Raw genomic sequence first — 22,355 nt, 5'->3', positions numbered from 1 at the left:
CTGCATTGCCAGGCAGAGCATTGTACCCAGAGAATATACAATAGATGATTGGTGGTAATTAAAGTCACGCCATTGATTTCAAAGAACCAATGTAAAATAATAGATCATATAAATCAATGTTCACCCAATTTAATATTAAAATATATTATTTATTCATTGCATGCATACTTATTGTCTACTGTGTGTTCATGAATAAAACATGCTTTCAAAAATGGAATTTAAATGTTTATATTCAGTATAATATAAATCTTTTAGTGTGAACCAGGGTTCTGGAAACAATACTCTGGAATCCAAGAAAGGAAAAATAAGAAAAAAATAAACAAATGCTCACTTTTATAAAACTGAAATATTAAGCCAGGCCATTGATAACTTCAGTCAGGCACAAGAAACAGTGGGAATCCAGTTAGAGAAACTAGAAGTCAGTGGAGGATTTTCTATCAGGAGCAATATTAAAGTCCAGTTTGCTTTAAGGCATCAATTAAAGGCTGCACTAGAAGTCAAAACTCATAACCTTTACTCCGAATCATATTTTAAACTTTATTTTCTAAGTGTCTCAAGCTAAACTTGTAGACAGAAGTTGATCTTCTTTAAGTTCTTCGTAGGAACTCTGATTTTAAAGATAGCAGTCTACAAATTGACTATATACATGTCCTACATTTAATTAATGTTTACTTGAAAAATTAAAATACCTTTTTTGCATGTTTTTTTTTTTTTTTAACAAGGAATTAATTTTTTATAAACAAGTTCTACAATGAAAGGGAAACAGCATCTTGATACATAAAAGTGTTGTTAAACAAGATTTAAAAATTTTTAAATCAGAAAATGTTTCAGACTAAATTCTTTCAAATTCAAACAAAAAAAAAAGCAACCTGTACAATCTCCATAATAAAATGTGTCCCTATACACTTGTCCTGGATACAATGTTAAAATTTTCAAAGTTTGAGTCACAGAGGCAGTACTTTAAAAAGTACATTTTCAGTTAAACATTTTACTATTTATCCACCTATGCATTTATGTTTTTGTTCTTCCAGAAATAGGGGATTTATATTAACACTGTATTTTTACTGTAAAAAACTACATTTAGTGATATTTAACTTCCTGAGTGGCTTCAGTCATACATCGATTTAATGAGCAAATTCTAAAATTTTACAACGAAATAGCATGTGTAGATGTCAAGATCATGTCACAGAACTTACACTTAAGTTCTCTGAGAAGTTAAATATGGTTTATCCCCAAACTTTTATCAAAAAGCTTTCTCATATGTTAGTAAAATGAATCACTGAAGTTAAACATTTTCTTATTAACAAAATACTGAGTCAATTCTGACTATCAACTTGAATATTTTTCATTATATACACGAAAAATCTGATTCACCAACAAGAAGCTTCTTGCAATACAAAAAAATAATTAAAATATTTTCTTCATAATACAACTAATCCATATAATACATCCTTTACTCAATTGTCTAAAATGATTAGGAATTGTGGCACTTTCTTCTGCATAAAACCCTTTCCTCTTTTTAAAACCCTGAGGTGAAAGGCTATGAATATAATAAAACTAGAACCACAATTCTTCTCATGTCTGTATTGAATTGCTATTGGGTTTTAAAATTTTTACAAAGAAATGTGACAACTTGTAAAGCTGCTCTATAGTTTTTTAAGAAAACATTCTCAGAAACAACTTAACAAAAAGGGACCTAAAATGACCCTATGAGAAATCCTTATAACACTTGTTAGTGTCGAGATGAGCGCCATTTTCCATTTCTACCACTGTCTCTTCTGTTATCATAGTCATGGCTCCAGCCATCGTGATTCCTGTCTTCATAGAAAAAATCATCTCTGTTTCCTCTGTAATGATGGTCAGACACATCACTGTAACGCTGTTCACGGCTGTAATGTCTATCCATCACGTAGGGATGAGAATTCAGTCTGACTTTTCTCTGTGATGATGGTGTATCTTGGCGCCACTGGGAGCTTGAAGACTGGTTAAACGTATGATTATGTGACTGAACTGATGGGGAAAATCCTGACTGATCCAGATGTGGAGAACCAAATTTCCCTCCATATGACATCTGTCTCAAAACATTGTTCATCACTGCTTGTCTCTGAAAATTTTCTGAAGACGAGAAAGATCTTTGAATTGTCTGTGCTGATGGAGTCATGTTATCCACCGTCCTGCTAGGAGATGTGGAAGTAGGGCTTGAATTTCCAATATGATGCTGGGAATATGACAAACTGACCTCCTGTGAGGCATGGCTACTTCCTGCTCTAAACTGAATCTTGATAGGCCTTCCAAAAAGTTTGATTCCATTAAGCAGATTCATGGCGTAAGGAACAGATACTTCATGTTTGAAATTCACAAACGCAAACTGCTTCGGTTTACCATCCTTGTCTTTTGGAATTTTCACTTTAATTACTGGACCAGCCTGGTGGAAAAGCTCGAAGAGGAGTTCCTCTGTCACTTTCGTTTCAAGGTTGCCCACAAAGAGAGTGCGATCCGCTTCGGCTGCCGCCGCCCCCATCTCAGCGTCGCCCCCTCCCGAAAAAGGCCGAAGGGTCGCCGCCGACGCACGCACTGCCTGCATGTTTTTTATAACATACGATGGACTATGGTTTATCTACAACTATTTTAATACACATTCTTTTCAACTGTAATGACATTTTTATTGATAAATTTAATGACTAAGAAAACGGAGACTTACTATTTTAGTCATTTGATTATACAATTGTTGATTTTGACTTTACAGATTGCTCTCCAACTTTCATATTGTTTCAAATCATAAACATTTAGTAGCCTTCTGAAATGGGTATTGGACATATGTTTGTGCATAAGGTAGCTGTTGCTAAGACAGACCTTTCTAGGGACATAATGATATAAATGGGTGACACCAGTTAGATGTAAAATAATTGACAAAGATAGACGCATATGGAGAGCAGATGACCTCTCCAAGGACAGTCACTGAAAAACAAGTACATTTCCCTAGATTCAAGTTTCCAAAATCTGTATAAAGCCAAAGTCTGTGAGGCAACTAACACTATCAGTGATGGTGCAAACCATGTGAAGAGGAAAAGAGGAACTACAACCAGGCAAACACTGGCAAGCCAATTGTTTCATGAATTTATTCAGGACACATCAATGCATTCAAAATATATTCAGTGAGATTTAATATGTGCTCCATTTCTGGTAGGTTTGCCAGTTATAATGCAAGACATTCAGCTAAACACACAATTTCAGATAAATAATTTTAATAATATTTGGGGGCTTCCCTGGTGGCTCAGATGGTAAAGAATCCACATGCAAGGTGGGAGACCTAGGTTCAATCCCTGGGTTGGAAAGATCCCTTGCTGGAGAAGAGTATGGCTACCCACTCCAGTATTGTGGCCTGGAGAATTCCATGGATAGAGGAGCCCAGGAGGCTATAGTCCATAGGCTTGCAAAGAGTAGGACAGGACTGAGTGACTGAACTGAACTGAATTGATATGTAAGAACCTAAATGTCCATTGACAGATGAAGGGATAAAGAGGATGTGATACATATATACAATGGCATATTACTCAACCATAAAAAGAAATAAAATTGGGTCATTTGTAGAGATGTGGATGAACCTAGAGTCTGTCATACAGAGTGAAATAAGTCAGAAAGAGAAAAACAAATACCGTATATTAATGCATATATGTGGACTCTAGAAAAATGGTACCAATGGACCTCTCTGGAGAGGAGGAATGGAGATGTAGGGGTAGAGAATGGACATGAGGACACAGGGGGAAGGGGGAGGTAAGATGAATCGGGAGATTAGGATCTACACAGATACACTCGATTCAGTTCAATTCAGACATGTACACTGCTATGTGTGAAATAGACAGCCTGCAGGAACCTGCTGTATAGCACAAGGAGCCCAGCCTGGTGTTCTGTGATGACTAGACAGGTGGGATGGAGGGGGAGCGGGATGGAAGAGAGTCGGGAGGGAAGTCCAAGAGGGATGGGATGTATGTATACATATAGCTGAATCATTTCTCTGTACAGCAGAAACTAACACATCATTGTAAAGCTATTATACTGAAAAAAAAAATTTTCAGGGAGAGATAAATATTTAAACTTAATGAACGTATGTTATAAGATCAGATAAATTCCAGTTACACCAGTTCTTATAAAAGGAGTAACTGTGCCTAAAGGTTCAGGGAAGATTTTACAGCTGAGATGGTATGCAAAATCTATCTTGAAACAAGGGAGAAGAGAAACAGACAGACAGACAACAGGTTTCAGGCAGCATGCACCAAGAATGGAAGTGAATACGTCATGATCGAGAAACTGAAAGGAGCCCCATTTCAGTGGAGCAGTTTTTGAATGAAGATGTGGATTATTAGTATGAAAACATGTGATAAATGTCTGCGAGTGATGCTAAAGATTTGGGAGTAGAATACAAAGTTGATAAGCAGTGTTTCAAAGGTTGTGCAGTAATTTCTTTTTCTTGTTTTTCCAAAAGAGAATCCTCAAAACATGATGAGGGCCAATGAAATCAATGATTACTTGCAAGATTTGTTCGTGGTAATTGACGGATAAACTTCATAGGTGAGAAGAATGGGCAAAAATAATAGTGTAGGTATTTAGTAGATGATAAAGTAATCCACAGATGTTAATTGACCTAACACATTTAAAATATTATTTTCTATTTATTCCATACCTACTCTAAAATGTCAAATAGTTGGCATGCTTCACACTCATTTTACTCACTTTTCAATTTGTCTACAAGGATATGAGAGCTATAATAATTCTTACTTTAAAAATAATGAAACTAAGACAAGAGGCATTAACTGGCTTGCCTAAGCTTATATAAATATCACTGGATTGGGAGATTGAAATTTATATATATACACTAGTTATGGGCTTCCCAGGTGGCTCTAGTGGTAAAGAACCCTCTGGCCAGTGCAAGAGACAAAAGAGATGCAAGTTCAATCCCTGGGCCCAGAATATCCCTGGGAGGAGGGCATAGCAACCCACTCCAGTATTCTTGCCTAGAGAATCCTACGGACAGAGGAGCCAGGTGGTCTACAGTCCATAGGTTTGAACAGAGTTGGGCATGACTGAAGTGACTTAACACACACACAAACACACACAATTTATATTATGCATAAAATAAATAACTAATGAGACAAATAGATAACCAATAAGAAGCTACTGTATAGGACAGGGAACTCTAGTCAGTGCTCTGTGATGACCTGAATCCAAAAAGGAGGGGATGCTTATAGTTGATTCACTTTGCTGTACAGTAAAAGCTAATAACCTTGTAAAGCAAATCTACTCCAATAAAAAATAAGTAAAATAAATATCACAGGAGGAAGCAGGTTTTTCTAATTAAGAACCCATGTATTTGACTTAAGGTGGCTAAGACATAATTTAGGACCTGAGAAAGATTTTAGAATAATGGTTGGAGAAAAGACATATTTCAGACAATAGCATGGTAATAACATAGGCTAATAAAGTGAGGAAGACACATGTAGTTGAATGATTTGAGAACTTTGGTTTTGAAGGGAATATTTTAAAGATGAAAGCAGCCAGGTCATGTTGTATGATTAAGGGGCATAAGCATGTGAAAGGGTTGTCAATCTAAAATGGAATTGGAGGATATGAAAGGGAGACTCTCAGGCATGCATCCTCAGAAGAAGGAAACCTGAAGACTGAATTCCATCAATGGCTTTTTTACAAAAGACTGAGACTTATCTTCTGACCAATGAACATCTGCCAAGAATCTCTTCCCCACCTCCAGCCAGTAATGTACTATTTAAATTCTGCCTATACTTTCCCCATTTGTCCATAAATATATCTCATTCCAAACCCTCAACATGCTATACATGCATTCACTGAATTATAATTCCTCCACTGTTCCCGAATAAACTCAAATTTTGGTAATTTGAATTTGCTTCAGCTTACCTGTTTATTTAGGTTGACAAGTGAAAAGGAGAAATTAATAATAATAAAAAATAATGTGATACTGGACCTGGTATGGTCTGGAAGCTCAATCATAGGATGTCAAATGTTCCTCCTCCAAGAAGTGGAGGTATTAACCTTGAATAGTAGCAGTGGAAGGAGAGTTTAAAGACAAGTATTCCTTTGAGTCTTGGGAGAAAGAAGTTAAAAAGGATTTAAATGATAAGCTTTGTAAGAGCAAAGATGCAGACTATTTCCTAAAGCTTTGTTTTGGGGGATTTTGTTTGTTTGTTTTGTTTCTATATCTAAAATTTGCCTTTTTTTTTTCTCCCCTTCCTATCATTGATGTGTTCCCTAAATTGTAGTTAACTGAAGCATCTGATAAGGTGGCTGCTAGCTAATCAACACTTTTATCTATGTTGTTTGCTCACTGACAGATTAATTGCCTGAATTGCCTTTTTATGTTTAAGTAGTCCTGAGAAGGAAATTTAGCAATTAAAATGATTTAGACTCTGCAGCTTATGTAGCAATTCAAATGACATTTGAAAGATAGTGCAGAAAATTAATAAATGATTGTATAAAATAATATGTAGCAGAAATGTGTTTGTTGCTATAATTAAAAGTGAATAACTTAGTGATCCAGGTCAGTTTTTACAAAGAATCAATCAGCTGGGCTTTTCAAATGGCTTTAAAAATGGATTGTTTCTAATCAGAAATATTTCAACTTCAGACATGGATTTGAATATTCAATTAACTGATTTTGAAGTAATATGTTATGCACTATATTTTATGTAGCTGATAAGTAATTTCTTGTAGAGGTATAGTAAGTACGCATAGAAGTTTAATTAACTAGAGACTTCAAATCAGTATATTAAGAACAGATTTTTATATTTTCAATTATTAAAGAAAATGTGCCAATATAGGTTTTTATTTTAATACTGCATTTTAAGCACTGTTCTATATATTCACTATATATAAATAAGTATAAGATAGGAATAAAATCTTTAAAGCATTTACATATTGGAAATTATACCAACAAATAAGAATACTGTTAAAAATGAGAAGCATATATTTCTAGATTTACCTGTATGAAGCTACAGGTGAATAAATAATGCAGATATGTATGTGTGAAATTTCACAAAGTGGAAACATTATAATTTATACAACTGTAATTTTTCTTTTAACATATGTTGAATATATTTCTAAGCCCATAACTATCAATTTTCATAGGTATGAATTTAGCTGTATAAAGTTTTCATTATATGTATTTATGTAATTAACACTAATATACACTAATATACTATAATATACTAAAAGTAGGATTTAATCATGAAAAAGAAGTAAATAAAACTTTTGATATTTGACTAATTTGCCTCTAGAAAGGACATAATTTATTTTCCTAAATTTCCTTTGTAAGGAAAAGTGTTAGCATATCATCATCCCTAAGCCTTATTTGGCCTGCCACTATTTGTCTTAAATGAAATGTGTTTGAAACAGAGCAACACTCTTTTGTTTACCTATTATTTTATAATTTTTCATTTGTTACCTACATTTTAGAGTAGTTACAACTGAGACTGTATAGTATTTGTATTTAAGATCATCTAAATTTTTACTATTTTCTTTTACAGAAAAATTTTGTAGGCCCACAGTCTTATAAATATCTTATTCTATATTTAACGACAAAACAGCAGATTAAAAATAAAATAGAATAAAATTTGTTTTAGTTTATTTAACAACTGAGATTTAATGTTTTCATCTGTATATCATCTCTGTATTTCTTTCATTCTGACTGCCACCTTTTTCAGCATGACATTCACTTTAAAAAAATTAATTTATTTTTTATTGAAGAATAATTGATTTACATAATTTTGCCATTTTCTGTCAAACCTCAGCATGAATCATCCACAGGTATACATATATCCCCTCCTTTTATAACCTCCCTCCCAACTCCCTCCCCATCCCACCCCTCTAGGTTGATACAGAGCCCTGTTAGAGTTTCCTTCTTGTTGATACAAGAAAGCTCTCTATATGTTGTAGATGTGAATTTTTTAAACAATTCTATCGAGGAATAATTAACATACCATAAAATTCCACCCTTTTAAGTACATAATTCATGATTTTTAGTAAACTTACAGAGTTATACAATCATTATTACAATCCAGTTTTAAATAATTATCACTTCCAAAAGATCCTTAATGTCCTTTGCAATTAATCTCCAGTTACAACTCTAGCCCTAGGCAACCACTATTGTCAAGCTATTTTCTACCACTAAATACTTTCTTTTCCTACACCTTCTCTATGAAAAAAGTCATCCATTATGTGGCCTTTAGTATAAAAGTTTGCCTTTATTCATCTTCAAGTGGGTGGACAATTATCTGCACTATTTTGAATAAATGCTGCTACATAATTTTGGGTACAAAGCTTTATGCAGTGATACATTTACAGTTTTCTTGGTAGATGTCCAGAATTAGAATTACATTGGACATTTTTGTGTAAATTATTAAAAAGTTGCCCAATTATACCCAGAGTGGTGTACAATTTTACATTCCCATGACCAATGTATGAAGGTTTTAATTTCTCTGCATAACCTTTCTTATTACAGTAAGTCCCTGACATACAAACCTTCAAATTGTGAACTTTCAAAGATGCAAACAAGAGTTTGCCTGTCCAATCACATGTCTAGTGTACAATGTCATGAGTATTCTTCCTTTGCAAGTAGTTGTGTACTTTAAAGTACTGTATGGAGTTCAGTATTTTTATTTCAAGCCTAAGATGTTCAGAAGCAAGCATAAAAGCAGCCATGATTGAAATTGGTACTACTGTAATTTTCAAGGTGCAGTACTATATGATTAAAAATGTTTACTTTTTGTTTTTAATGTGTTATTTGTAAGAAAAGTATTATAAAGCTGTTATAGTACAGTGCTATATAGCTGCTTGTTTTGAAGTACCTAGGCTAACATTGTTGGATTTGTAAACGAACTGGATTTATGAACGTGCCCTTGGAATGAAACTTGTTTGCATGTAAGGGAGTTACTGTATCTTTTTTAAAAAAATTATTATTATAGACATGCTAGTATGTCCGAAGTAGGGTCTAATTGTGCTTTTAATTGGGATTTCCCTATTAAGTAATGTTGAGTATTTTTCCATGTGCTTAGTGGCCATTTCTATATCTTCTTTGGAGAAATATCTATTCAAAGAATTTTCCCATTTTTAATTGGTTTGCCTTTTTATTATTCTTTATACATTTTCAAATGAAGTCCTTTTCCAGCTATATGGTACATAAATATTCCTCTCCTTTTGTGGGTTTTCTTTTCACATTCCTTGATAATTTTGAAGCACAAAACTTTCTTTTAATGAAATCCAGTTTATTTTTTTCTTATATCACTTTTGCTGTTGGTGTCACACTTAAGTCACTGCCATTCTAAGAGGGAGGTTCATAGCAATACAAGCCTACCTTAAAAGACAAGAGAAACATAAAATAAACAACCTAAATTTTCACCTAAAGCAACTAGGAAAAGGAAAGAATGCCAAAGTAAGTAGAGGAAAGAAATCATAAAAATCAGATCAGAAATAAGTGAAAAAGAAATGAAGGAGACTATAGAAAAAAATCAACAAAACTAAAAGCTAGTTTTTTGAGAAGATAAATAAAATAAACAAACCATTAGCCAGACTCATCAAGATAAAAAGGGAGAAGAATCAAATCAATAAAATTAGAATTGAAAATGGCGAAATTACAACAGACAACACAGAAATAGAAAAGCTCATAAGAGACTACTGCGAACAATTATATTCCAATAAAATGGACAACTCAGAAGAAATGAACAAATTCTTAGAAAAATGTAACCTTCCAAAACTGACCAGGAAGAAGTAGAAAATCTTGAGATCTATCACACGCATGGAAATTGAAACTTTAATAAAAAATCTTCCAACAAACAAAAGCCCAGCACCAAATGACTTCATAGGTGAATTTTACCAAAAATTTAGAGATGAGCTAACAGGTATCTTATTCAAACTCTTCCAGAAAATTGCAGAGGAAGGCAAACTCCCAAACTCATTCTATGAGACCACCATCACTCTAATGCCAAAACCAGACAAAGATGCCACAAAAAAGAAAACTATAGGCCAATATCACTGATGAACATAGATGCAAAAATTCTTGACAAAATTCTAACACACAGAATCCAACAACATATTAAAGTGATCACACATAATGACCAAGTGGGTTTTATCCCAGGGATGCAAGGGTTCTTCAATATTGACAAATCTATCAATGTAATACACCATATTCACAAATTGAAAGACAAAAACAATATGATTATCTCAATAGATGCAGAGAAAGCCTTTGGCAAAATTCAACACCTATTTATGATCAAAACTCTCCAGAAACAAGGCATAGAGGGAACATACTTCAACATAATAAAAGCCATATATAACAAACCCACAGCAAACATTATCCTCAATGGAAAAAATTATTAAAAGTATTTCCTCTAAAATCAAGAACAAGACAAGGGTGCCCACTCTCACCACTACTAATCAACATAGTTTTGGAAGTACTAGCCACAGCAGAGAAGAAAAATTAATAAAAGGAATCCAGATTGGAAAAGAAGAAATAAAACTCTCACTGTTTTCAGATGACATGATCCTCTACATAGAAAACCATAAAGACACCACCAGAAACTTACTAGAACTAATTAATGAATATAGTAAAGTTGCAGAATACAAAATTAAGACACAGAAATCCTTTGCATTCCTATACACTGACAATGAGGAAACAGGAAGATAAATTAAGGAAACAATTCCATACACCATTGCAATGAAAAGAATAAAATACTTGGGAATAAATTTACCTAAAGAGACAAAAGACCTATATATAGAAAACTATAAAGCACTGATGAAAGAAATCAATGGAGAAATATACCATGTTGGTGGATTAGAAGAATCAATATAGTGAAAATGAGTATACAACCCAAGTAATTTGTAGTTTCAATACAATCCCTATCAAGCTACTAATGGTATTTTTCACAGAACTAGAACAAATAATTTCATAGTTTGTATGGAAACACAATGCCTTGATTAGCCAAAGCCATCTTGAGAAAGAAGAATGGAACTGGAGGAATCAAACTGCCTGAATTCAGACTATACTACAAAGCTACAGTCATCAAGACAACATGGCACTGGTACAAAGACAGAAATATAGATCAATGGAACAAAATAGAAAGCCCAGAGATAAATCCACACACCTATGAAGACCATATCTTTGACAAAGGAGGCAAAAATATACAATGGAGAAAAGACAATCTGTTTAATAAGTGGCTCTGGGAAAACTGGTCAACCAGTTGTAAAAGAATGAAACTAGAACACTTTCTAACACCATACATAGAGTAACTAAAAATGAATAAAAGATCTAAATGTAAGACCAGACACTACAAAACTCTTAGAGGAAAACATAGACAAGGCACTCTCTGACCTAAATCACAGAAAGATCCTCTATGACACACCTCCCAGAGTAATGGAAATAAAAACAAAAATAAATAAATGAGACTTAATTAAACTTAAAAGTTTTTGCCTAAAGAAGGAACCTATAAGCAAGGTGAATTGGCAGCTTTCAGAATGGTAGAAAATAATAGCAAATGAAATAACTGACAAAGAATTAATCTCCAAAATATACAGCTCACATAGAATATTGAGCTTATGCAGCTCAATACCAGAAAAATACACGACCCAATCAAAATGTAGGCCAAAGAACTAAACAGACATTTCTCTAAAGAAGACATACAGATGGCTAACAAACACATGAAAAGATGCTCAACATCACTCATTATCAGATAAATGCAAATCAAAACCACAGTGAGGTACCATTTCACGCCAGTCAGAATGGCTGCTATCCAAAAGTCTACAAGCAATAAATGCTGGAAAGGGTGTGGAGAAAAGGGGAGTCTCTTACATTGTTGGTTGGAAGTAAACTGGTATAACCACTATGGAAAATAGTGGGGAGATTTCTTCAAAAATTGGAAATAGAACTGCCATACGACCCAGCAATCCCACTGCTGGGCATACACACTGAGGAAACCAGAACTGAAAGAGACCTATGTACCCCAATGTTCATTGCAGCACTGTTTACAATAGCTAGGACATGGAAGCAGCCTAAATGTCCATCTTCAGATGAATGAATAAGGAAATTATGGTTCATATACACAATGAAATACTACTCAGCTATTAAAAAAAAAAAACACATTTGAGTCAGTTCATCCATGAAATGGATGAAACTGGAGCCTAATATACAGAGTGAAGTCAGTCAGAAGGAGAAACACCAAAATAGTATATTAATGCATATATATAGAATTTAGAATGTCGGCAACAATGACCCTATATGCAGGACAGCAAAAGAGACACAGATGTAAAGAACAGATTTTTGGACTATGTAGGAGAAAGCAAGGGTGGAAGGGTTTCAGAGAATAGCATTGAAATATGTATATTGCCATATGTAAAAGAGATGACCAGTGCAAGTTCAATGCATGAAGCAGGGCACGCAAAGCCAGTGCTCTGGGACAACCCAGAGGGATAGGGGTTGAGGATAGGTGGACATGTGTATACCTGTGGCTAATTCCTGTCAATGTATGGCAAAAACCACCACAATATTGTAAACTACTTAGCCTCCAATTAAAATGAATTATTTTTTTTTTAAAAAGGAAGCCACTGCCAAACCTAAGGCCATGAAAATTTACACCCTTGATTTTCTAAGAATTTTATAAATTTAGCTCTTATAGTCAGGTCCCTAATTCATGTTAAAATTTTTTTTATATGATATGATGTATAAGCAAACATAGTAAATTAAATTTGAGGCTCTGAAGAGAAAAAACATTCTCCACTGACCCATGATCCCCCTTTGCTTTCTTATTTTTACACCTTAATGATTATTTTAAAGCATAAATTTTTCTATGTAAAATAAATGCATACATTTATGAAAAAATAATGTCATATGTATACAGATAAAAGTGAGAGAATCTTTTCACATTTTATCATCCTTAAAGAGGTCTCTGTCATAACTGAAAAGAGCAAGTATCTTAGACAATTTAGAATTTCTGTGGTTCTCTCTTAACCCGCTAACTTGACAAATTCTATACGTCAGGAATCAATATGTAAATGTGGTACCTATGTAGCTAAAATTACAGTACACACCTAGTTTCAACTCATCCCATGGACCTAAATTCTGGTAAATAACTGTGTAAATTAATGCCAAAGAATATTTCTATAAGTCTATGTCATGAAAGTAATTTGCTTTTCTTATTTTTTCTGTTTGGCAAGTCTGTACACCTAACAGAATGTGTTTGCTGTGCATAATTGCTGTGCAGGTAAACACCAGGGGTGTTAAATTGTTATAATATGTTCTGTGAATGACTTCTTTGAGATATGTGGCATGACACTTTTTTACCCACATCAATAAAACAAAGGTAGAAATATATTTTGTTTCTAAGGACCCAGATAATACAAAGAAAGCAAGGACAGTTAAATACCCTAGTATAGCTTCCTCTATATGAGGAAGTATAGAACCTCATCGACTGCTTACTAATTAAAGATTGGTTGTTAATATTAAATATTAACATATTGAATAATTTCTTATTATTTGTAATTTTTTGGCATTCATTTTTTGTGCATAAAAATGTTTACATGTACAAAATATAATTCCAGATTACATTAAACAGATAACTTCTAGAAACATAAAAACTAATATGATTAAATAGAATTTGCATGAGTGAATCAAAGTATGATTTTCACCAATAATTTTTCTTGTTAAAGTTTATTAAATATAAATTTTATATAAATTTAAATGTAAATAATGGGTTTCAGAATACTTAAACCCATACTTCCTTCCCCAAGCCCTGTGAGAACATTTTATTATTGACTGGTGTTCTTGAGAAAATAAGTGGATGCCAATATAATTAGGACAATATGATGATTACCATCATTGGAACCATTATCAAATGGTTCTATGCATTTTTGTTTTAAGTGTGATACTGAATTCTTTCCTTAGTTTCTTTTCATTAAAATTCAAATTTTCAATTAGTTGCTTAAATGAAACAGAGTGAGTGAGTATCTGACTCTGTGACCCATGGACTGTAACCTGGCAGGCTCCTCTGTCCATGGAATTCTCCAGGCCAGAATACTAGACTGGGTTGCCATTTCCTTTTCCAAATGAAACAGAAGTGATACTAAAAAAAAAAAAAAAACAACAAAAAAAAAACTGATAAGAAGCATGACACAAATACTGATCAGTGAGAGCAAATGGGATTTAAAGACCAGGAATGATTGTGCTAGATTTAACAACTGAATGAGCTTAAAAATATATTTTTAGAACACATCCTTGCTTAAATAATGAGTTGTGTACAATTGTAAGAGAGCTATAAAGCTATTGTTATCATTGTTTTAGTTGCTAAGTTGTGTCTGACCCTTTGTGACCTCATGAATTGCCGCCTACCAGGCTCCCCTGTCCATGGAATTCTCCAGCCAAGAATACTGGAGTGAGTAGCCATTCCCTTCTTCATGGGACCTTCCTGACCCAGGGTTTGAACCTGGGTCTCCTGCATTGAAGGCACATTCTTTACTGTCTGGGCCACCAGGGAAGTTAGCAAGATCAGGATTTTACAGAAATAAATATTGTTGTTAATATTGTTGATCTAGATCCATGTGGCAATTCATGCTGCTTGATAGTAATAAGCGTATACTTAAAGAAACAGCTGCAAAGTTAAAGAATAGGAAAGATTTAACAACTGTTAATAAGAAACAAAACTAAAGAAAGCAAATGACTAAGCTTTATATAATTTTTTAAAATAGTATGTTTGTAGGAAAACAAATTTAATTTAATAAAAAGCAGGGTTAACAGAAGAACAATGTTCAGATCTAAATAGTCATTAGTTCCACCATACTCTATCCAAAGTGCAATTAAAATTGAAATGTCTCATTTACATTTCCTTGGCAAACTATAGCCTGTAAAACATAAGATTGGCCTTGAGAATAAAAGGCATTAAAACTGTATGATAGGAAAAATTGAGAAAGGATGCAATGTTTCAACTATTTAAGGCAAGATTTAGGAATACAGAGGTTCATTCAAGTATTTGGAGTTCTGTGATAGGACACAGGGACTGGAGTCAGTTGTATTGCTTCAGGTAACACAGGCAATTTCCATGTATGGTAATTATTCAGAGGTATATTTTCACTCAAAACAAGGTGGTGTGACTGTATAGCAATGAGAGCTCCAACAAGGGAATGGGCTGTCTCCCAAAGTGCTGAACGTCTGTCACTGGAAGTGTTCTTGATAACCTTGGATGAACAGTAGTCATGGATGGCAAGGAATGTATTTCCTTCTTTGAAAGATGATATAATTAACTGACCTTTAAGCTTGTTTCCACCTCTCATATTCTCATTTTATGATTACTTTGACACATTTCAATGTTACAACTTGTCATTTCAATCCAAAAAATGAGGCTGATGCCATGTGAACCAGTAAGCCAAGTGACACTGTTTCATGGTGCATGTTTTCTTAGACACTAGGAGGTAATGTACTTTTTCATAGAGTGTTTTTACTTTAATTTTTCTATCAAAAATTTATTATAGCTAGAAAATGTATAAATGTATACATAGACATATAGACAGTTATCAACATAAGCATTATGTAACTTTGCTTTTAATTTATTTTTTTGTTTGTTTCAGCTAGGTATTGTATTTTAAAGATTCTATTCTATTTTTAAACTTACTATAACAGGCTGTTTCTATTAGCTGATAGACGAGTTTTTTTGTTGTTGTTTGTTTTTCTTTTAATGGAAAACCAAACATTCCATGGAACTGGATGTATACAGAGGCCTGTTGTCTTTGTGTATTTCTTACAGCCAAAAGACTATGTTTAGTGTGTCCATGGAAGTGAAAGAGTTAGTTGCTCAGTCACCTCTGTCTCTGTGACCCCATGGACTGTAGCTCGCCTCTGTCCATGGAATTCTCCAGGCAAGAATACTGGAGTTGATAGCCATTCCCTTCTCCAGGGGATCTTCCTGACTCCAGGGTCCAACCAGGGTCTCCTGCATTGAAGGCAGGTTCTTTAATGTCTGAGCCACTGGGGAAGCACATGTAGGGATTTAAATTCCAACTCCCAGTCTACAGAGAGAATACATGTGATTTTTCCACCACTCAATATCTGAGGCACATACATGGTTTTATTTTTTTTTAGGTTTTACATGTTTTGCCTTTGAATCTTTCAGTTTCTGCCTGTGATGAAATAATTTCCTTCTGTTGAGTTTATTTATGCATTTTATTAATATATTTCATGAGGGAAGAGATTGTCCAAGTGAATCTGCCATACTTTTAATAATCCAGCCAATTTTATCCCCTTCATTAAGAAATTTGAAGAATACTCATCCTCTTTTCTTGAAGCTATCTCACTGTTATTCTTATATTTTCAGTGGGCTTCTGCCAATCTTTCCCTTCTCTACATTTCCTAGCATACATTTTTTAGATTCTTACAGATTATTGAGAAGAGTTCCCTGTGATAAGTAATAGGTCCTTGTTAATTATCTACTTTACAGATACTAGTGTGAATATCTTTATCCCAAACTCCTAATTTATCCTTCCATTCATCTTTCCCTTTTGGTAACCATGAGATTATTTTCAAAGTCTGTGAATCTGTTTCTGTTTTGCAAATAAATTCATTTGTATCATTTTATTTTTTTAGGTTCCACATAAGTGATGTCATATGCTAATTGGCTTTCTCTGTCTGACTTACTTCACATATTATGATAATTTCTAGGCCCATCCATCTTGCTCAAAAAGTATTATTTCATTCTTTTTTATTGCTGAGTAATATTCCATTGTATATATATACCACTTCTTGTTTATTCATTCTTCTGTTGATGGACATTTAGCCTCCTTCTATGTCTTGGCTATGACAAATAGTGCTGTAATGAATTCTGGGGTACATCTATCTTTTCAAACTACGGTTTTCTCCAGATATATCCTTAGGACTGGGATTGCTTGATCATGTTGTAGTTCTATTTTTAGTTTTTTAGGAGCCTCCATTCTATTCTCTGTAGTGGCTGTACCAATTTACATTCCCATCAACAGTGTAGGAGGGTTCTGTTTTCTCCACGTCATTTCTAGCATTTATTGTTTGTAGATATTTTGATGATAGCCATTCTGACTGGGCTTCACTGATAGTTCAGTTGGTAAAGAATCTACCTGCAATGCAGGAGACCCAGGTTTGATTCCTGGGTCAGGAAGATCTGCTGGAGAAGTGATAGGCTACCTACCCCAGAATTCTTGGGCTGCACTTGTGGCTCAACTGGTAAAGAATCCACCTGCAATGTGGGAGACCTGGGTTCAATACCTGATTGAGAAGATACCTGGGTTGAAAGTCTACCTTCACCAGTATTCTGGCCCAGAGAATTCCATGGACTCTATAGACCATGGGGTCACAAAGAGTTGGACAGACTGAGTGACTTTCACTCATTTCACATTCTGACTGGTGTAGGTGATAACCTCGTTGTAGTTTTGATTTGCATTTCTCTGATAATTAGTAATGCTGAGCATCTTTTCATGTGTTTTTTGCCCATCTGTATGTCTTCTTTGGAGAAATGTCTATTTGAGTCTTCTGTCCATTTGTAGGATTGAGTTGCTTGTGTTTTTCATATTAAACTCCATGTGCTATTTGTATACTTTAAAGATTAATCCTTTATTGGTCACTTTGTTTGCAAGTAATTTTTCCTATTCTGTGGGTTATGGTTTTGTTTTATTTATGGTTTCTTTTGCTGTGTAAAAGCTTTTAAATTTAATTAGGTCCCACTTGTTTATTTTGGTTTTTATTTTCATTTTTCTAGGAGGTGAATCCAAACGATATTGCAGCAATTTATGTCAATGAGTGTTCTGCCTGTTTTCCCCTAAGAGTTGTACAGTATCTAGTCTTACATTTAGGTCTTTAATCTATGTTTTAGTTTATCTTTGTGTAGAGTGTTAGAGAATGTTCTAATTTCATTCTTTTACATGTAGCTGTCCAATTTTCTCATCACCACCTATTGTGGACAATATCTTTTCTCCATTTTATATTTTTCCCTAATTTTTCTTAAATTAATTGAGCATAAGTACATTGGTTTATTTCTGGATTTTCTACCCTTTTCATTGATCTATATTTCTGTTTTTGCGACAGTACTGTATTGTCTTGATTACTGTAGCTTTGTATTGTGGTCTGAAGTCAGATTCCTTCAGTTCCATTTTTCTCACTGAATATTTCCTTAGCTATTTGGAATCTTTCATATTTACACAAAAATTTAAAATTTTCCTATTTTAGTTCTGTGGAAAATGTCATTGACAATTTGATAGAGATTGCATCAAATTGGCAGATGGCCATGGCAATGATGGTCACTTTGAAAATATTGATTGTTTTTATCCAAAAAAAAAAGGTATTTCTTTCCATCTGTTGGTGTCATCTTCAATTTCTTTCATCAGCATCTTGAAGTTTTCATAATACAAGTCTTTTGCCTCCTTAGATACACCTATTTTTAGGTGTTTTATTTTTTTGGGTGAAATGATAAATGAGATTGTTTCCTTAATTTTCCTTCTGATCTTTTTTTTATTAGTGTATAGAAAAGCAATAAATTTCTGTATATTAGTTTTGTACTCTGAAACTTTACCAAACCCATTAATGAGCTCTAGTAGTTTACTGATAGCATCTTTAAAATTTTCTATGTAGAGTATCATGTCATTGATAAGCAGTGACATTTTTACTATTTCTTTTCCAATTTAGACTCCTTTATTTATTTTTCTTTTCTGATTTCTATGGCTAGCATTTCTGAAACTAAAGTGAATAAAAGTGGTGAGAGTGGACATCCTTGTCTTGTTTCTGATCTTAGAGAATACTTTCAGCTTTTCATCACTTCATGTCAAAGATGGGGAAACCATGGAAACAGTGACAGACTTTATTTTTGGGGTTCTAAAACCACTGCAGAGGGTGACTGCAGTCATGAAATTGAAAGATACTTGCTCCTTGAAAGAAAAGTGATGACTAACAAAGATAGCATATTAAAAAGCAGAGACATGACTTTGCCAACAAAGGTTCATCTAATCAAAGCTATGGTCCTTCCAGTAGTCATGTATGGATGTGAGAATTGGACTATTAAGAAAGCTGAGTGCCAAAAAATTGATGTCTTCGAATTCTGGTATTGGAGAAGCCTCTTGAGAGTCCCTTGGACTACAAGGAGATCCAAACAGTCCATCCTAAAGGAGATCAGTCCTGAATAGTCATTTGAAGGACTGATGCTGAAGCTGAAATTCCAATATTTTGGCCACCTGATGTGAAGAGCTGACTTATTTGAAAAGACCTTGCTGCTGGGCAAGATTGAAGGCAGGAGAAGGGGATGCCAGAGGGTGACATGGTTGGATGGCATCACCAACTTGATAGACATGAATTTGAGCAAGCTCCAGGAGTTGGTGCTGTACAGGGAAGCCTGGAAAGCTGCAGTGAATGGGGTCACAAGGAGTTGGAAACAACTGAGTTGCTGAACTGAACTGAACTCTGAAGCAGCAAAGTAATTGCACTTAAACTTGCCTATCATACTATTCTAAACCATAAAGAATACCATCAATTTATGAACTGATTTTGTTCGGTTCAGTTCAATTCAGTCACTCAGTCGTGTCCGACTCTTTACGACCCCATGAATCGCAGCACGCCAGACCTCCCTGTCCATCACCATCTCCCGGAGTTCACTCAGACTCACGTTCATCGAGTCCATGATACCATCCAGCCATCTCATCCTCTGTTGTCCCCTTCTCCTCCTGCCCCCAATCCTTCCCAGCATCAGAGTCTTTTCCAATGAGTCAACTCTTCGCATGAGGTGGCCATAGTACTGGAGTTTCAGCTTTAGCATCATTCCTTCCAAAGAAATCCCAGGCCTGATCTCCTTCAGAATGGACTGGTTGGATCTCCTTGCAGTCCAAGGGACTCTCAAGAGTCTTCTCCAACACCACAGTTCAAAAGCATCAATTCTTCAGCGCCCAGCCTTCTTCAAAGTCCAACTCTCACATCCATACATGACCACAGGAAAAACCATAGCCTTGACCAGATGGACCTTAGTCAGCAAAGTATTGTCTCTGCTTTTGAATATGCTATCTAGGTTGGTCATAACTTTTCTTCCAAGGAGTAAGCGTCTTTTAATTTCTTGGCTACAGTTACCATCTGCAGTGATTTTGGAGCCTAGAAAAATGAAGTAAGCCCCTGTTTCCACTGTTTCCCCATCTATTTGCCTTGAAGTGATGGGACCAAATGCCATGATCTTTGTTTTCTGAATGTTGAGCTTTAAGCCAACTTTTTCACTTTCATCAACAGGCCCTTTAGTTCTTCTTCACTTTCTGCCATAAGGGTGGTGTCATCTGCATATCTGAGGTTATGGATATTTCTCCCGGCAATCTTGATTCCAGCTTGTGCTTCTTCCAGCCCAGTGTTTCTCATGATGTACTCTGCAATGAAGTTAAATAAGCAGGGTGACAATATACAGCCTTGATGTACTCCTTTTCCTATTTGGAACCAGTCTGTTGTTCCAGGTCCAGTTCTAACTGTTGCTTCCTGACCTGTATACAAGTTTCTCAGGAGGCAGGTTAGGTGGTCTGGTATTCCCATCTCTTTCAGAATTTTCCACAGTTTATTATGATCCACACAGTCAAAAGCTTTGGCATAGTCAATAAAGCAGGAATAGATGTTTTTCTGGAACTCTCTTGCTTTTTCCATGATCCAGCAGATGTTGGTAATTTGATCTCTGGTTCCTCTGCCTTTTCTAAAACCAGCTTGAACATCTGGAAGTTCATAGTTCATGTATCACTGAAGCCTGGCTTGGAGAATTTTGAGCATTACTTTACTAGCATGTGAGATGAGTGCAATTGTGTGGTAGTTTGAGCATTCTTTGGCATTGCCTTTCTTTGGGATTGGAATGAAAACTGACCTTTTCCAGTCCTGTGGTCACTGCTGAGTTTTCCAAATTTGCTGGCATATTGAATGCAGTACTTTTACAGCATCATCTTTTAGGTTTGAAACAGCTCAACTGGAATTCCATCACCACCACCAGCTTTGTTCGCAGTAATGCTTTCTAAGGCCCACTGACTTCCCACTCCAGGATGTCTGGCTCTAGGTGAGTGATCACACCATCATGATTATCTGGGTCGTGATCATGTTTGTACAGTTCTTCTGTGTATTCTTGCCATCTCTTCTTAATATCTTCTGCTTCTATCAGGTCTATACTATTTCTGCCCTTTATTGTGCCCATCTTCACGTGAAATATCTTGGTACCATCTTCCTTGGTATCTCTAAGTTTCTTGAAGAGATCTCTAGTCTTTCCCATTCTATTGGTTTCCACTATTTCTTTACATTGATTGCTGAGGAAGGCTTTCTTATCTCTCCTTGCTATTCTTTGGAACTGTGCATTCTAATGCTTGTATCTTTCCTTTTCTCCTTTGCTTTTCACTTCTCTTCTTTTAATAGCTATTTGTAAGGCTTCCTCAGACAGTGATTTTGCTTTTTTGCATTTCTTTTTCTTGGAGATGGTCTTGATCCCTGTCTCCTGTACAATGTCACAAACCTCCATCTATAGTTCATCAGGCACTCTGTCTATCAGATCTAATCCCTTGAATCTATTTCTCACTTCCACTGTATAATCATAAGGGATTTGACTTAAGTCATACCTGAATGGTCTATTGGTTTTCTCCACTTTCTTCAATTTCAGTTTGAATTTGACATTAGGGAGTTCATTATCTGAGCCACAGTTAGCTCCCAGTCTTGCTTTTGCTGACTGTATAGACCTTGTCCATCATTGGATGCAAAGAATATAATCAATCTAATTTTAGTGTTGACCATCTGGTGATGTCCATCTGTAGAATCTTCTCTTGTGTTTTTTGGAAGAGGGTGGTTGCTATGGCCAGTGTGTTCTCTTGGTAGAACTCTATTAGCCTTTGCCCATCTTCATTCTGTACTCCAAGGCCAAATTTTCCTATTACTCCATGTGTTTCTTGATTTCTTACTTTTGCATTTAGTATATTGGATATAGGTTTTCAGTGGTTATTTTTATTAAATTGATGAAGTTTACCTTAGTTTGCCGAGAGTATGAAAAATTGATCTTGGCTTTTGTTAGATGAATTTTATGCAGCTATTGACTTGTTCACGTAAGTTTTTATTCTTTAACCTCTTGATTTAATGGATTATATTAATTTGTTTTTGAAAGTTGAAACAGCCTTCCACACTGTGTCATACCATTCAGTTCAGTTCAGTTCAGTCGCTCAGTCGTGTGCGACGATTTGCAATCCCATGAATCACAGCACGCCAGGCCTCCCTGTCCATCACCAACTCCTGGAGTTCACTCAGACTCACATCCATCGAGTCAGTGATGCCATCCAGCCATCTCATCCTT

The 22,355-nt window shown here is 35.0% G+C and overlaps 1 protein-coding gene across 1 annotated transcript; it reads right to left on the bottom strand.

Annotated features, from left to right (window-relative positions):
• On the bottom strand, positions 724–2,572 carry LOC108638390 (RNA-binding protein 7). The gene has a single exon (XM_018065465.1). The coding sequence runs from the start codon at positions 2,519–2,521 to the stop codon at positions 1,733–1,735; it is 789 nt and encodes a 262-aa protein (XP_017920954.1). The 5' UTR covers positions 2,522–2,572; the 3' UTR covers positions 724–1,732.

Source organism: Capra hircus, chromosome 2, assembly GCF_001704415.2.
Source record: "Capra hircus breed San Clemente chromosome 2, ASM170441v1, whole genome shotgun sequence".
In the NCBI taxonomy this organism is placed as follows: domain Eukaryota; kingdom Metazoa; phylum Chordata; class Mammalia; order Artiodactyla; family Bovidae; genus Capra; species Capra hircus.
Note: the sequence above shows the minus strand (reverse complement) of the source record. Positions and strands in the feature narration are given on the sequence as shown.